The 18,727-nt window shown below is 39.7% G+C and overlaps 1 protein-coding gene across 2 annotated transcripts in view; it reads right to left on the minus strand.

Moving 5' to 3' along the window:
* npas3 (neuronal PAS domain protein 3) overlaps positions 1 to 18,727 on the minus strand; it is a 370,655-nt gene that overhangs the window by 216,632 nt on the left and 135,296 nt on the right. For both annotated transcript variants that reach the window (XM_080870618.1, XM_080870619.1), the window contains one exon: positions 5,466 to 5,710. In XM_080870618.1, the coding sequence (XP_080726744.1) occupies positions 5,466 to 5,710 (245 nt within the window). The remainder of the gene's footprint in view (positions 1 to 5,465; positions 5,711 to 18,727) is intronic.

Genomic DNA, 18,727 nt, shown 5'->3' on the forward strand with positions numbered 1-18,727 from the left:
TGTCTTGATTTTTAGACTGGCTCATGAAGTGTGGCATTTTGGTGTCTGCTGCTCTCTGCATGCATAATGAATAGCCAGGTGTCGAAGGGGGTCACACACACAGGCACGCACAGACGCACGCACAAACACCAGACTGTCAGACAGAAACAGAGACCCTCAAAGCTTTTCATACACACTACCGGACACACATACTGTACCTGCATATGCAACCACAAACACCACCATAAATTCACACATAAACACAACGACCGACATTCACCTACGCACTTAAATAGTGAGCGGTCAATCGTTTTTACACACACGCACACACACAAAATGGGCTGGGTGTCAGGATGCTCCAAAGGTCACGGTTGTTTGTGTGGAGTCCTGTAGCAGATGTGGAGACTCTTACTGACAGGAAGTCAAAACCTCCCACACTAAACTGTAGAAGAGCAACTGATGGGTCAATTACTGCAAAGGTCAATGGGGGAGGAGGGGAAGGTGTACAGGGGCATGAAGTGCAAGGGTGGAGGAGGATAAGGAAGGAGTGGAAGAAAGGTGATTACAGGAAGTGGATGAGAGGATGGAGGAAATGGAGAATGGGGAGAAGGAAATAGAAAAAAGTCAAACGGAGGTTAAGAAAGTGAAGCGTTAGGAGTGGGAAAGGAGAATCAACTGAGGAGGAGAAAGCGAAAGAGGATTTAATATAGTGCATGAACCAAAATAAAGGAAAAGACGAAGAGGAAAAGGTAAGGAAACAGGAAGGTGGTGTGAGGGGAAAAGGGGAAAGGATAGGAAGTAGAGGGGAAGAAAGGGAAGGACACAACATGAGGTGAGAATGAACAAAACAAGAAAGACAACAAACACGACAAATGGAAAAGAAGTTAGAAGAAAAACTGAATTTAACTGAAAAGAGGAGAAATATAAGTTGGGGAAAGGAAATGGAAATGAGAGGAGAAAGGATAAAAAAGGAATGCACAATGCAAGCACACATATCAAAATCATGTGATCAGAAATCATATCTAATTTTCCTTCTTCCTTTTGAAAAGAAATATTAAAAAGGAAGAAACAGAGATGTGTACAGGATGGGGAGGGGGAAGAGAAAAGAAAAAGTGCTAAAGTGAAAGAAATTAGAGGAAAAAGAGAGAGGAAGACAGAGAAAAACTAAAACCAAGGAGGGAAAAACAACAAATGAGGATATTGTCAGATGGAAAAACAGAAAGAGTATGGAGTCATAAGTAGGAATACTACACACACACACACACAGACTCACACATACACAGAACGATCTTCATTACCTGAACCAATGCAGAGCAGCTACACAGAGGCCAAAATCAATAATTCTCTGCTGTTCCAAACACTGCGAAACACACAAATACACAGACGCGCACGCACGCACACACATAGGCTGCAACACACAAAACAATTACAAAGTAAAAAGTCACATAGGCATGGATGCACATACACACTCGCACACAGTCTTCTAGAGAAGGATATTCATTCATTAGTGTCAGTCAATAGGAGAGAGAGTAAAGACAACCTAAACACGCACATACAACCTTGCAGAGAGAGAAGCATATCATGTACTGTATATGTTGTGTGCACAAGAGGGACAGTCTGATTGAATTGCTGTGTGTGCGTATGGACATAAAAACCTCACTTTGCACTTCTATTTAAGCAAAGTCTGTTTTGTGTTTTTGACCTTCACACTGAGGATTTGTTGATTTTTTATTTCTAGGACATCCACATTGTCAGGTTTGATTTTATCTGTGTAATAATGAGACTGTGAGCAGTTTTCTCAGTTGGTTGGATAATTGTGTCCCTTATAACGGCCAGTGTGGCCAGTCAGAATTAATATAAATGAACAAAAACAGTCTAGAAATCTATTTTGGACAGGGTTTCCTGAAAGTATCACACAGAGGCAATCACAAAGTTAAGGTTCTGAAAATAAATGAATAAATAACAAGAAGTCAAACGGAGGATTAAGGGTTGTTCATATAATATTTGTACCTCCACACACGTGTTAAATGTGATTTAGTATGATGCTGTCTTTTGCAGGGCTGTGTTACAGGAAGTATACAACACACAGCCCTGAGAGCTCCAAAACAACCCAGCACACACTCACACACATGCACACATTATCTGGTGTATACGTTTTGGTTCTGTTCATTAAAATGCATGCGCCTCTTCAAAGCGCTGCCGACAATGATGCCATCTGCTGTTGTGCGGAGAGGGCATGTGTGAGCACACACATTAGACATGCTCATGTGTAGAAACACCCATACATACACCTTACCTTTATTCACTCACACTCAACTACAGTCTCGCTCTGCGTGTACTCTTGTTCTCAGGTAAATATGGTTGTACTGTAGTTCTTACAGCACACACAAACAGTGAAACGCACTGTCGCCCCTAGAAATTTCAGACAATTTGCTTTCATCTTTGGGTCATTCCTACAAGCCCAAATGTCCCCTTTAAAAGCAAACGCTCCTCTTCTCCTTTAAGTGCGTCGCACAAAGGGGCCATTTCAAAGGCAAATTCCACTTAGATTCACAAGTGCTGTGTACACTCTGGTACTCCAGGCAGAAATTCATCAAAGCTTAATGTTCCCTTCACAGAAAAATCACTTAGCGCTGAAGCTAGCCGTGTGTGAGTGAGTGTGTGTGTGTGTGTGACAGAGAGAGAGACCGTGGTGCGTTTCTGCAGCTTTTGCAAGTTGTTTGATAGCAGTTTAAAGAGCCACACAGTCGCTGCAATGCTGCTAGCTGTAAGCCTGATACGCCTATGTTTGCGTGTTCACTTTCATTTGAATAAAAATGTTCGTTTGAAGACACAAAGATGAGCTTTTGTGGAAACTAAATTGGGCAGTAAAGCTGTTGCTATGGCTCCGCTTGCACTGGCAGCTTTTTGGGTGAAAAGAGGTAATCTGGGTCAAAAATCAATCAATCAATCAAAAAAACTGTTATTATGCAAAAACTTCAAAATTATGTTTTAACTTTAAATGACATACAATGTCCAAGGGTAATAAAAAAATGTAGTGAGGATCAGAAAGACAAGAAAAAAACTTAAAAAGGCTTTGTGCTGAAATTAGCACAGGGGAAAAAAGAAGAAACTGGTGAAACAATATTGAAAGCTTTATATATTTTTTCTCCATATGAGAACAAACTTAATGCGAATTTTCATTACCAAAAAAGTAATTTGTGAATAACTTCACTGGGATTGTCAGAGAAATTTAAAAGATGCCTTTATCAAAGGTATCTCTGATAAAGCTAGGTGTTTGTAACTTTATCTATTCAGAAAGAATCTTTCTCACTTTTAATTTAAAAGTTTTAACAAAACTGCAATATTTTTTGATGGAATCCATAAAAAGTTGAAACTCATCTATGAGTGCTTAATTCAGGGGTTTCCAGCTCCAGGTCTCAAGGGCCAGTGTCCTGCAGGTTTTTGATCCAACACAGCTAACACAGACTTAAACGGCTAAATGAGTTCTCCAGAGGCCTGATAATGAACTAATCATTTGATTCAGATGTGTTGACCCAGGGTGATATCTAAAAACTGCAGGACAGCGGCCCTTGAGGCCTGGAGTTGGACACTCCCGGTTTAAATCATTTAAAGCTGGAATTATTGACTGTAAACTAAAAAAAATGGATGTAATAACCATGAAGTCACCCACCAGTTTACAAAGTTATATTTTTGATGTTTTGAAGTGAGCATTTTTTAAATACAAGCTAGGCCCTCCCAAAGGTATACTGTGCTTTATCCTCCCTTTTGACTTTAATGAAGAACCTAAATGTACAAAATAATCATCGTTTTGCATCCAGTATAACTTTAAACCATCAACTGAGGCAATAAACACATCAGGAAAGCATTTAGTGAAAGTACGGGTCAAGAGAGCTGACTATACAACTGGACTTTCCCTGCTGACCATTAGATATAATACACAGGGGTAAGAAAAGCACTTTTGCCGCAGTCAGTGAAAAATCACAAGTGCCAAAATCATAACAAATGAAGTAAAAAGAAAAAAGAAGTTTATATCAAACAGTTCTTTAACACACAAAGTTAAACTTAGCGTCTTTCCCATCCAGCAGTCAGGTCTACTCTCATCTCATCCGCAATATTTACATTTTACACAGGCGCTGCTTCAGTCAGCTAAGTAGGCAGTGTTTCGGTTTTGCCGACACAGTGGGTCAAATGTCTAGAATGAAACAAGGATTTATTCTGTCCAGAGTTGGGCTGTACCATTCTACCACTCTATGGTGGTTTTTAGGACAGTATAACACAGTTATATTTATAGTTATAGTTTATTTATTTATATAGCACATTTAATTACAACAGGGTCCCAGCATTCCCTAATGAAGTGGCAAACCACCTCTAGATTATGTCAAGCCAGTGCAATCTGGACTTGCATTCTCCTGAGGATTAATTTTATTTCCAATAAACAATGTCACCACTTTGTATTTAGCTTGCGCATCATTTGCAGCTAACTGAACTCAAGTTACATCTGTTCTCACACAGGTTCTGATTTTCTTGCCAGACAACTGTTTCGGTACAACACGGTGAATCAAGCCAGTTTCAAACCCTTTTCTGTTCACTAAATCAGCTATAATCACATATTAAACGTCCATTTCGACAGAAAATCTGAAGTTGTGAGTTGCTAAAGCTACACTAGTCATTTGCAGTCAACAGTTCTTAAGAACGCAACCAATTTTTCTTCATCTGTGAAAAACAAAGTTGGAAGAAAGAAAAAAAGCATAATCAAACCTATTCCAGTATGCATGAATGGTGAAAAAACGGAACCACAGGCTTATTCATAGTGAGAGAGAAAAAATCCTTATCCAGTTTAGTAGACTTTAGCATAGGTTTAACTTTTCAGACACAGGAACCACATCCCTTTTTGTTAATATGTAACCTATGGCTGCAATGCAGCATACGTGTGCTAAGGTTGACCTTTTACAAAATGCAGTCTAATCTGTTGTTTAGGTATGGAGAGAGAGGAATCAATTAGTAATGTTTTCCATTAGTAGGAACCAGCTGCCCAGAGGGTAAATACTTTTTTACTCGTGAGGCTGACTATGGATGTAGTGGTAACCTGTAATTTCATTGCCTTGCATATATTTGTATGTCTGAGCTTAATTATGATTTGATGTGACCAAGTGTTCAACTGAAAAGTTCTTCTCAGGCTTTGATGCATCAGAAACAAATAATCAGTGTGTCAGTTAGCAGCAGCTCAGTGGTCTGAGATGTTGGCTAAGTCTCTGCAGGTGTGGCTTATAAGATACCATGATTCAAATAATCAACAAGCAAAAGAAAAAAAAATATATATATACTTGTGCTAGGACACGAACCAACTACACTACAAAGAACATTTTTAATTTGAGTTTTTATATTTCAGATGTTTTATTCCTTAAACAAGCTTTTCTTGGTTCTTAATGATTTTTTTTTTTTTTTAAATACACAGAACCACACGTTTCCAATGTGTATTCTACCTTTGACCGAGGTGTTGGGCGGAGGTCCCTCAATTCGCAGGTTCCACGGTGGGTCTCCCTGGTTGGCGAAATCCCTCATCTTCAGATAGCTGATGGTGAGCCGGATGATGGAGGCCTTGTCCAGCTGGCTGGTGATGGCACCTGGCAGTGGCAGCATCTTGGCCAGTTCATAAAACTCAAAGTTCTCTTTTCCCCGACGCGACCTTGCGGCGTCCCGTGACTTCTCCTTCCTCAGAGCCTGCAGCCTGTAAGGAGTAAAAAAAAAAAAAGTTAAAAGAAATCTGATCACATAAAAGGGTTGTGCAGAACGTGATTTTCAGTAATCATCGGTGATGGGAATAACGGCATTACAAGTAACGGCGTTACTTTTTTCAGTAACGAGTAATCTAACTAATTACTATTCCTATCGTTACAACGCCGTTACAGTTACTAACAAGAAAATGCGGTCTGTTACTATTTTTCAACAAACAGACAGTTGGAGCTGTGTTCAGCTTACCGCATTTTATATCAGCTGCACGGAAGTAGCTGTAAGTAATCTGAACGCTACAGCTTTAAGCAGCGGCGCGCGCTCCCGCAGACGGCAATCACGATCACTGTCTAGCACAACACCTGGAGCTAAGGGAGCAAAACAATCACATGAGTGCTGCTGTTTGACTGAGGAAGAATAAAGTAGTCGAGGTAAGCCAATCACATGACCACTTAAAGACAAAGCAACAAGGTGATATTTACCAGTTTTTAAATTGTGTTGATAGACCACGTAAAACCAGAGTCATGATAAACAATATATACGCGGCATTTTTTCCTCAATAGTTTCGTCACGTTTACTGTCTAAGGACAGCGCAGCGAGCACTCTCTGCTTATGAGCAAAAAACCCCAAACAAACAAAAAAAAAAACAGGGGAAGTGTTAGGAGTGACGTTTGTGACGTTTAGCGTGTTTGGAGTGTGTAGCTAATGTGTTGTCTTGTGTAGTTAGTGTGTAGTGTTGTCGATAGTTTTGTGTTGTGTGTCATAACAATGAGGCGGCTGCTGTCTCCAGGTAGAAACAGGAGTGATACACCTGCTGCTGTCACTCCTGCAGGTATCAGGCTGTGATGTTCTCCTTTATAGTGGACAGAAATTATTTTTTTGGAGTGGCACAAATAATTTGTGTGGCATCTTATTGAATAAAGAACAGCTGATTGTTCTGTAAATAGTTTGAAATGGTTATTTAAAAAATCAAGGTAAAAGGTAAATTGATGCAAATAACTTTGTTGTTTGCAAAACTTGTGCACAGGATTTTAAAATTGACCATTTATATTTGCATTTAAAGTTATGAAATATGATTCATTAAACATGTTTAGTGGTTGTTACAGTGAAAAATATAACTTTTTCTACTCTGATTTTATGTTTTTTGTCTGATTTTAGATCAATTGTGTTAATGCAGTATGTCAAAATGAAAACATAACTGTAAATTCAGACACGTGAGGTTGTGCTGAAAAGGATGATACCAAACAAGGCAAAGTAAATAGTTTTTAAAGGTGAAATGTAGAGGAAACATCAAAAGTAGTTAAAAATGGCCAATTACACGCTGGACCCCAGAGGGTTAAACATTTTTTTAAAGTAACGCAATAGTTACTGCTCAAGTAAATAATTACTTTTAGAATATTGTAACTCAGTTACTAACTCAGTTACTTTTTTGATAACTATAATTAATTATAGTTGCCCAACACTGGTAATCATGTGTTACTGGAATAAAAAGCTTAATAAACATTCATAAGAGAAAAATGATAAATTATGCCCATAGATACAGTATGGTAACAAATATGGTGTGGTTTTAAAATGGTCTTCAAATAATGCTTTTACAGATACAGGAGCACTCGAAGACACACACAACACGTGTCCGCCACGGCCAGTTTCACCAACACTGCTTTAAACCTTTTTTTTTTTTTTATCTTGAAGAAAAGGATGAGACATTTTAATTTCAAGTCACTTATATTATATTTCTATTGCACAAAATCACAACAACAGTCACCTCAAGACACTTTATACTGTAAGGTAAACACTATATAATCATAGAGACAACCCCAACAATCTGACAACCCTGCATGAGCAAGCACTTGGTGACAGTGAGAAGGAAAAACTCCCTTTTAACAGGAAGAAACCTCCAGGAGAACCAGGTTCAGGGGTAGGAAGTAGGACTGGGCGATATATCGAGTTTTTTAAAATATCAATATATTTTTATACGAGATATAAGATGTGACAATATTGTTTATATCGATATAATATATATTACGTTATAATTATACTTGTGGAGCTGCAAGTTTGCCTCTCTTTCGTCCACTTTTGTCTCTATGCAACGTTACTCGGCCTCGCCTCTCTCCTTCACTGAACACAACTCCCCCTCCCCCATCGCTTCACCTGCAGGCAACGACACGATGGATACGGCAACGGACGGCGTCAACGTGTTAGCGAGCTAAGCGCGCTAATGACATACAGCCCCTGTGAGCTGCATGGCCTAAAATCCTTTCATTTTCTCAAAAATCGACAGTGCGCCTTATGTATGAATTCTGGTTGTGCTTACTGACCGCGAACTGATTTTATGTGGTACACAGCGCTTAGCAATCTGTCAAAAAATGTTTTAGTACGACTTTGCAGCTGCACCGCTTGATGGATTGTCGGAGCATTACGGCTACCGTGGTCTGGAGCCTCGCGGAGTGATACGTACTGTGCTTCAACGTAATATTACCGTATTGTGTGTATATGGACCACAAATGGCACCTGTAAGAGACGTGGTTACAAAGAGGATTTCAAACTCCAGGCTGTCGGTCACGCAGTAGAACTTTTGGGAACAGAGCAGCTGTGAAATCTGTCTTTGTTATTATCCTCAGCGTCTGTTAGTTTACATTTTGACTGAACAGTTGTGAGCTTTTTGTTATGCACAAAAACAACATTGTTTTCTTTTATTTATTCATGTACATCTACGCTGTATGTTAATAAAAGTGCCTGTGTGACATCTGGGACACAGCTTTGACTAAGAACTCTCTTTTTGTTCTTACCTTTTGGCTTTAAAAAAATATCGAGATATATATCGTATATCGCCATCCAGCTAAAAAAACATTGAGATATGAATTTGGGATCATATCGCCCAGCCATCTACCTAGGGGTGAGGGAAGGGAGACAGGACACAAAAAACCTCTTTACACCTCTTCACCAATACAAGAGTAATGTTGCACAGAAGCTTACAAATTCATGACCATCACAAAAGAATATTATCAATTACTATCATTATTCTTGCTTGTTACACCCCTTAGGTTGCTTCCTTTGCTACATGACTGTGTGAAATCATGCAGCAGTGAGCTCAGAGTAACCAAAAAGAAATTACAGCACACTCTGTGCTCTCTGATTAAAGCCATGAGTGAAAGAAAAAAATGCAAAATTGGTGTCCTGTGTTAAAATTCCCTTTTTTGTAGACCCCAGTCTCCTCCCTACATTATTATAATTACTACAGCCACCAGAGGGGTTATCTTTTAGAAGTCACTTCACAATAAAACAACTGTTCATAATAACCAGTTTAAAGTCACTTCTTGGGGGCTGTCTGTCAGTTATATATTACCCATTTTAAAGTCTCTTAGCTCTTACCTCTTAACTTTATGACTTGTTGATTTCTTATTTTCTTTTGATTCCTATTTCCATATCAGGTAAGCTACTTGTGATGTATGCGACACACACACACACACACACACCGTTTATGCTCTTGATCACGTTTTTATTTATAATAACAATGCGCCGTGACAGCTCGTCCCGGTCCAGCCCGCCTCCCCCTCGACTCTGCCGTCACTATATAGACACACAGAAGGAAAACACTCATGGCACAATCGCCACGACCTGTGGCTCACCTGCCTCCCGGTACCACCCCCCTGAGCTCACCGCTCCACCCCTCCCCTAGGCTACGCCAGGGACCACCCCTCCACCACACTACTGTAGCGCAATGCCCTTACTCCAAAGTTAGACTTTTACAGAAGATTGTCTCTGGCCCCTCTCTCCAGTTCAAACAGATTCTGGCCTGTGCCAAAGACAGCTGTTCTAATATGGTGACTGTCTGGTATAGCGACTGACACAGTAGCTTACTTTTTTGTAGCACCACAGCAGACATTTTGTCGGTCTTAATGGTTGTAGGTCTAGTTTGTAGGTTCAGTGGTGTTTGCCTTTTGATATGGTAAATGGAAATAAACTAAGATTCCACACTAATTAGCATTTGCACATTCTTCTGGGGAGGGAAATCTAAACACTTTCACATTAAACTGTCACGTCTTCTTCAGTGAACGAAAGAAGGAAACTACACCAACAAAGATCACCCTCTTTGCTAATCCCATTTCCTCCCTCTTTCTCTACTTTTCTTCATATTAAAACTACACTTTAAAGCACCTTGCAATCTGTCTCTCTGTTTATTCCATAACTTTCTTTTCATTACTTTTCCTCTATCACTTTCCACCCTATTACTTTATATCAAAGAATGACTCTGTTTATTCTCTCCCTTTCCCCCTCTCTCTCACCCTTCAACAACAACAGTGATGACCATACTTTCCTGCAGCCTCTCATCATCATCGGACGCCGTTATGAATTAACTCGGCAATAAATCAGCTGCTAAAAACCTCTGTGGGCTTCCTGCCGGCAACACACACATACGCACACGCACAAAGACAGGAAGACAGGTGATTAATTTTTGCTGGAGCTAAAAAAAAAAAAGTGTGAGAGAAAAAGTGTCTGTGTGTGTGTGTGTGTGTGTGTGGGGGGGGGGGGGGGTAAAGAGAAGAAGAGGGATGAGATGGAGGGATAGCGGACAAACACTTTAGAGGAGGAGGAGTTGTTTAGGGCTAGAGATGAAAAATGGATGTCATCTGGCAGAGAGTATAATTTTCATACTGTTTGTCATTTATTTATCAGGGGGAACAAATAGTAAATGGAAAGAAGAGGTTGACAAAATACAGTACTTTTTCAACGTATGTAATCACTCCCTTTCTAAAAAGTTGCATTTTATTGATTTTTTGACTTTTAGTATTATTTTTTAACATTGTAACACATTCTATTTATAGCATTTGAGGTACAGCACAGCACTTTACAGCTTAAATTAAATCATGAATGCTGTCAATTCAAACAGGTGCAAGCTGATGGCCTCATAAAAGAGCTTATCTCAATGCCAGTCCCATCAGCTGATGCCTCAGGTGATAGATTTCTACACTTCAAACAGGCAAATGTCACACAGAGAGCAGTATTTAACTTGCCTTGGCCTGCCCACAGCTGCAAGCTGCTTTGCAACACACCTTCACCCAAACTCATTCTTTCATGGTTATGTATGACTTCATCAATTCCATTTTTATCTTTAATGCTTATTCGGTTTCATGCATGCTCTCCTGACCATCATCTTGACTATACAGAACCATAAAAGTAAGAAAGGAGAGGCTGAGAAAAAACATTACCATGTATATACAGTACTATAGCCTTTGATATAAGTCAGCTTTTGATGTATCACAGTTGCTGAAAACCAGTGCTACAGGCACGTTGTCACCATTTGTAACTCCAGCTATTAGTCAGCAGAAAAAAAGAGAAAAAAGGAAAATCCACTAAATGTTTTTGTGAGAAAAAAAAACCCACTACATTTACTATATTTACGCACACAAATCTGTCCACTGTGTGTATGAAGTCAGCACTGACGGCTGCTGGGAAAGCGAGGTGCAGCCAGGCAGACGGAATTTATTTGTTCCGCAAACTTTGAAAGCATTATGTTGACGGACGACAAATATGTCTGCTGTTTGCAGCTGTGCCTGTGTAGAATATGTGTGTGTGTGTGTGAGTGTGTGAGTGTGTGTGTCAGTGGACAAGGAGGTGTGTTTGACCTTGACTCAAACAGACATATTTATCATGTACCGGCTGAGTAGGTAAATGCAACACTTGTTGTGATCGGGGCACGTGTGTGTGTGTGTGTGCATGGAGATGCTTGGGTCTTATAAACATGAAATGAAACTGTGTCGTAAAGTTCAGCCGGGTGACTTGATGGTGTTTTAAAGAGCTTGTCACGACAGGCGAGGTGTGCGTGTGTATGTGTGTGTATCATGTCGTAAAGTTCAGCGAGGTGGGTCGATGGCTTTTTAAAGAACTTGTCAGCTGAAAGGAGGAGATATGTGTGTTTGTGTGTGTGTGTGTGAGAGAGAGAGAGAGAGCAAGAGGGCGTGTGTGCCTGACTATTTTAAGAGCATGTAAGCAGAGAGCACGCTGGGAAGGTCACTGAGTGGCTGAGGTTTAACTTTCAGGTCAACTGGAGGTCAAACTGGCTATCAGTCATGTCACAGGACAAACTGTTGCCAAGCAGATTTACTGTCTGATTTAATTGCAGGTGACAGTATTATAAGCAGAGATGTGTTGGTAGGATGCTTCGTCTCCCAATTCCATTTCAACCATCAGAAACTACTTATGTAAGTCCTGAAACAATACAATGGGTAATTTCAACTTCAAAAGAACTAGACGTCCACATCAGAAGGTAGGTGTGTTGTGGTGGCAAAAGACTTTTGACCTATATGGCCAGAGTCTTGTCTGTGATGCTTTTAAAATGTAGCTTTCACTGTTTGGCCAGGTTTAGGCATAGAGGCTGATGTTTAAAATTATTTGAAACCTCACTAATACGTTTCCATAACTTTAGTTTAGACAGGACATGAAGTGAAACTGAGCCAAGATACTGGCAGCTCGACTGATCTCCAGCTAGCCCAAATTAGCGCATGTTCCAGTAGATACCCTTCTCCATATTAAATTGACCAATTTCATGTGGATAAGACTGTTTAAGCTGCTTCCCTCTACAATCGCTGTTGCAGCTGCAAGCAACTTTCCAACCCACCCCTATGCAAATAATAGTCAGAAATATTTCCGATATTTCCAAGAGAGACCTGGTTATTAAAGGTGGTTACAGGGTACTTCTGAGCAGTTTCCTACCAGATCTGCATGGTTTTTCAAACCAGCATGGGACTATTTTCAAAACAGTATGAGACACTCAGACAAAATATAACATGCAAAAACCGAATAAAATATACGTAACACACCAAATGTTTCTTATTGTGTTGTGTCACTATATTCCTCAGAGACCAAAGTTTATTTTATGCCTGCAATCATTTGATTGAACAGAAATCCATTTTTTGTTCCATTTATATTTCACAATATAAACCCTGCTTAATTTTTCTGCTCTTGTCTGATATCTGAGTATCTGTTTACATGATCAGCTCATCCATCTGCAGAGGCCAAACTGAGAGGAAGAATATTGCAGCATGCACTTCACAAAAATAACATCCACACAGGAATGTCTCTGATGAGATAAAGAGAAACACAGCGAGCAATATGAAAATAAAGAGATGAAGGCAGGAGATAAATGATTCAGGAGCGCCGTGAGGTAGACAACAGAGAAATCTGGGGAGGTTTGAGGTCCTGACCACTGATAGCCATCACAGACAACCGATAGAAATCTTTTTTATATATAAATAAACACACACGTACGATGGGTGTTAAGTTTAACACTGTGCAAATGTAAGTTTGGTTCAAATGGACATTGTATAACAATTTTAAATTAATCTGTTTGTTGTTGTTTTTTTCAAATTGATTTAAAAACAATAAGAATGCCAGTAATTACAAAAATGGTAAATATCAGCCCTAGTACCGTATTTTCCACACTATAAGACGCACTTAAAATCCTTTACTTTTCTCAAAAATTGACAGTGCACCTTATAATCCGGTGCGCCTTATGTATGAATTTTGGTTGTGCTTACTGACCTTGAACTGATTTTATGTGCTACACGGTGCTCAAAAATCTGTCAGAAAATGTTTCACTATAACTTTGGTAAGCTATGAAGGCACACTGCTTGATGGATTGTCAGAGCATTGCGGCTACCGTAGTCAGGAGCCTCGCAGAGTAATCTGGGTCCAAAACTCCGTTCACTTCAGGTCCCAAAGTCAAAACGAACACTCCGACATCACTGAGAGTCAAAAACTGTCTAAATTTTTTCATCTTTGATAAAATGATTAGCGTTGTTGTTTTACCAGGTGTAACAATTGAGTTTAACATCCAGGCATCCATGAAAACAGAATTTATTCAATTTAACGGAGTTAGAAGTTAGCAGGAAGTTAGTTTGCTAGTTTCCACCTAAACATGATCTGACTGAGAGATTTCTGAAAAAATTAAAACGTACAGCTCTGCTGTCACTTCTAACATAAATGAAGACAGGAAACTAAACAGCAGTGATTTTTGTAGGGTTACTGAAGTTGGACTAGCTGGTATATAATGATGTACTACGTGATCGCTAGGGACACAGCTATGTTAGCATAACATAAACACAGTGAAGCTGGAGGGCGAATGCTAACTTTTTTTCCACTCGATAAAAGTTAACGGGATGGTTTCCAAAGGTTAGGGACAAATGCAATTGCATGGCTGGATTCTGTAAACGGATCAAACTAAAGTCAGGAGAACAACTGAGATAATCCATCCACAATACGAGGTTAGTCATTAATATACTGCAACAACATGGGAATAGATCAGCTGCGAGAGAATTCAACATTAATGAATCAATGGTACTGAAGTGGAGGAAGCAAGAAGAATGAGTTGAGTAAAGTTTGACTTATCTGACTGTTTAGTTTCGCTTAATGCGCCTCATACCCCGGTGCGCTCATGAATGGAAACAGACCCGTTCATCTACAGTGCGCTACGGTAATCAGCCGGGCATTGGACAATCCCCATATATCTGATTCTTACTACTTCCTAATACTGGTTCAGTTTGTGGAGGTTGCCAATGTCATTGTGTTTTATTATTTGACTTTAAAGTACACTCAGAACATGTTCCTAAATAAAGTTGTATTTAACAAAACAAATGCAAACATACTGCATGGTACATACTGCATACTGCAATTGCAGAATTTAGAGGATTGGTAGGAGATCAGTGGGGTTTAAGGTGTGATGAGGCCATGCTGGTCTTCTGGAAATTTATTAGACTTAGTCTAAGGCAGGGGTGGGAAACTCCAGGTCACCCTGGGTCAACACACCGAAATCAAGTGATTAGTTCATTACCAGGCCTCTGGAGAACTTGAAGACATGTTGAGGATGTAATTTAGCCATTTAAATCAGCTGTGTTGGATCAAGGACACATCTAAAACCTGCAGGACACCGGCTATTGTGGCCTGGAGTTGCCCACCCCTGGTCTAAGGCCTTAGTCTGGGGCGTAGAGACTAAGGCCAGCAAGATTCTCCCTTGGCAATCTTGCTAGTTGGTGAGTGGTTGCTGCAAAAAAAACCCAATTTATCAGAAACTAATAATATCTTTCTAAAGTAAAGGTATTCCTATCTAACACGTTTCAAATGACGCAACTTTTATGATGAACGGGAATGTTCGCCATTTTCTGATTTTCAGTATATTGTGAGTATTTGGAGACAAGTTGGAGTCTTCCACTCAAACTGCTAGTGACCAAAGCAATGGAAGGAGATTTCCAGTGCAGCACCATATTTGTTTATTTGGGGGTTTTTTTTTACAACCAGTTTCACTCTTGTGACTGCCAGAAAGATCCAGCAGCCATTTGCCAACCAGTCACTGAACACACATTTTCACCAAGCAACTGCTTGCATGAAAGCAGGTTGTGAGCAACCACTCTCAGCCGGTTGGAGAATAATATCTTCAACCCAGCTGCAGTGCCCATTCTGCGTCAGGTTACAAAAATCAAGAGGTGCGCTACCGTCTGAAGTGAGTCAAAACAGTGTTCTGCTGTGCAACAGGGCCGTAAAACGAACTAAGATCAAAAACTATTTTAGAATGTAATGAAAAAAATATCACTTTGTATGGATTACAAAGTAATATGCTTAGTATCAGGTAGCAAGTGACTCGAAACTTTAATTACATATAGTAATTGCTAAATGTATGTGTAGTGAAGAATTCACTCAAAACATCTGATTTAGTAAGTTATAGTGTGTTGGAAATAGCTGCTGTTTTTTAGGGTTTAAATGATCAAATTCTGACATATTATTTAAAAGGGCCAAAAATAGAGAAAGAATATGAATGAGGGACCAAAAAGGAAGGAGAGAAAGAGAGGGAGTAATAAAGCTAAAGAAAAGAAAGAGCTCTGTCTCCTTCTCATCCTTATCTATTTAATCTTACTGTCCCTCTGTCCTCTGACAGTCTCTCTCTGTTCCTCTTGTTCCTCTCTCTTCTCCCTCATCTTTCAATTCAGCCATTCAGGTGACCCACAGCCGAGGTTCCACCCCGTCAACTCAGGCGAGGACGAGAACACACACACACGCGCGCGCGCACGTGCATGCATGCACGCAAGCACAAAAGGCCCTTCAGGAGGAGGGTAATTGCTTCCATTGCGATGGGAAAGGAAGGCAGAGAACAAGTGTCACTTTGGATTAAGCCCCGCCTGCTGACACAGCCATGGTGGTGAAACCCCTGCTCGCTATGTGTGCATGTGCGTGTGATCACTGATCAGGGGACTGAGTGCCAAATCCAATCTACCTACTGAGAGAGAGAGAGAGAGAGAGGAGGGAGGGGGAAAAGAGGTTGAAAGAAAGGCAGAAAAGGAAACTGAATATAAAGAGATATATGAAATACATTAAAGGGAGTAAACAGAAGAAAAAGAGTAGAAGGAGGAGTAGGAGTAGCGATAAGATGATGTCAAAAGGGGATAAAAGACCCAAACCCAAACTCTTATTAATAGAGGGGGAGAAGAAGGGCAAAAATGAATTAAAGAGGAGAAATAATGAAATAAGCAATAGGGCAACAATTTAGGTAGAATAATTTTCTGATAAATATTTAGTATCAAGTACAGGGAGGAAAAGATTCAGTGACCATACTGATTACGAAGATACAATAACCATGTCGTCTGCAGAATTAAAACTAAAAAATTAAGGGATTAAAACTTGCTGTGACTTTGTGTGTGTCTGTGGCTGGGTGAGTGAGATGATGGTGTGGAGGAAGGGGGCCTAAAAAAGATTTTTCTGCGTATGTTTGCACATATGTATACCCAACAACCAACCATTACGTGTTTAATTAGTCCTGTTGTGAGCAAACAACAGAATGCAGCTCACTGTGTTTGTGTTGGTGTGTAGAGGCACTATGAAAACATGAACAACAAGAAAGAAGGAGAGAGAGAAAAATGCATGGAACAAGGTGAACTTAGGAAAACACTCTCATGTGCAATCATTGTGTATTATTTCAATTCTATTTTATTTATACAGCACCAAATCACAACAACTGTTGCCTCAAGGCGCTTTAAAGTGTAACATAAAGACTTTTCAGTAATGCAGAGAAAACAGAGAAAATCCCAACAATTATGTGAGCCCTTATGAGCAAGCTCTTTGGCGACAGTGGGAAGGAAAAACTCCCTTTTAACAGGAAGAAACCTCCAGCAGAACCAGGGTCAGGGAGGGGCGGCCATCTGCTGCAACTGGTTGGCGGTGAGGTGAGGAAAATGCGGTGGCATTATGGATGGGTTGCAGGCTTATCCACAAAGGTTGTGCCCCCTCAGTTGAATTCTAGTGGCATCTTTTTAGCGCTAAAAGTTAAATTGAGTCAATGAAAAGGATTAAAAAACACATTACTAATACGTTTATGCAGTAACAAAGAGGCTCTGTGTCTCTCATTTGTTTGGGCTATGTGCAATCATGTGTGAATGGACAAAGTCTAGGTAACAGTATTAATGCACTCTCACCTATTCTCCTGTTTTTTCAATGTTATTATTATTTTTTTGAATAAGTGCCTTCTCTCGCTGGTATGCCAGATACATATACCAACACAGCTTGGCTTTTCTGCCATTGCCACAAAGTCAGTGTAGTGATAGCAGATTATACTATTACATGGAATGAAACATTTAAAGATTAACCTCCCACTTCCTTCTTTTTAGTATAAACCCTGCATTATCTTTTTGAATAAACTTTATTCATCTATTAATGCACAAACAGAGTGGAGGATTTGTTTTTATGTCCATGGTTTGCTCTCCAAATGGTCACCAGTTAAATGCCCCGTATAGTGAGCAGACAATCCACACTGTCTGGCTGCTGGAAGTTAATGCAGTAATATAAAAGCTCACTAAAAATCCAATAGTTTTTCCTGGTTTTAAAGGCTACTGCCCTACTAGCATACTATATCATACAGACAACTGCCAGTTCGCAGATCACACCATGCTCATGAATTTGATTTGAGTAGTGTAAGTATATAGCCATATTTTTTTACTCAATACTACTTTCTGCATACCGCTCGATTTTATTGTTTGAGGTATATTAAAAAAATAGATAGCAATGATGCCTCTATGAAGATACCCTGGCTTTACCTCCTACAGCTAAATACACACACACAGCATCATTTAATCATTCTCCACTAAGATTCTGTCAATGGAGGGATCAACATGAATTCCAACAGAGAAGTGGTGCTACATCTTACTATCCTAGAAAGAAAGTGTAACAGTGGGAAGAGTAAGCATAAGAAGAAGAGAGATATGGCAAGAATCGAAATAGCAAAGCAGCAGGAGCAGCATGAAAAAGATAACTATTAAAAACATTTAAAAAAAATTATGGTTTAATTTCTGGAGAGGCTTGATTTCATAAAACAAAAACTTAAGAAACACTATGACTCGTTTAATCATACTTCATTTTAATCTTCAGAAAACTAGTATTGTGTCAAATTTTGAATGCAGACACAAATGTTGTCTATGGTATACATTTACATTTACTGTTCAGATAAGCTTGCATTTGTTAACCAGAAAACAATAAACAAATACAAAAAATATGCATTTCTCTGCAATACACTATTCTTTATGATGATACTGGTAGTTAGTTTGGCTTCATTTAATTTTTCTCTCTAGAATATGTTCTATGGATTGATTCATGCGATAGGTGTCTGTGATGGAAGGAAGAGAGACTCAATGATCTTCTCAGCTGTTCTCACTATTAGTTTTAGGGTATTGCAATCTGATACAGTGCAGCTACCATACCAGACAGTGATGCAGCTGCTCAGGACGGTGGTGAGAATGGATGGTGGGAGAGGGGCTTTTCTTAGCATCTGCAGGAAGTAGAGACGCTGTTGGGCCTTTTTTAGTTATGGAGCTGGTGTTGAGGGACCAGGAGAGGTTCTCCGCCAGGTGAACACCAAGGAATTTGATGCTCTTGACGACCTCCACAGAGGATCCATCGATGTTAAGTGGAAAGTGATCTCTGTGCTCGACTGAAGTCAACAATCATCTCTTTTGTTTTGTCCACATTTAGAGACAGG

This window comes from Rhamphochromis sp. 'chilingali' (assembly GCF_963969265.1).
Source record: "Rhamphochromis sp. 'chilingali' genome assembly, chromosome: 21".
NCBI lineage: Eukaryota > Metazoa > Chordata > Actinopteri > Cichliformes > Cichlidae > Rhamphochromis > Rhamphochromis sp. 'chilingali'.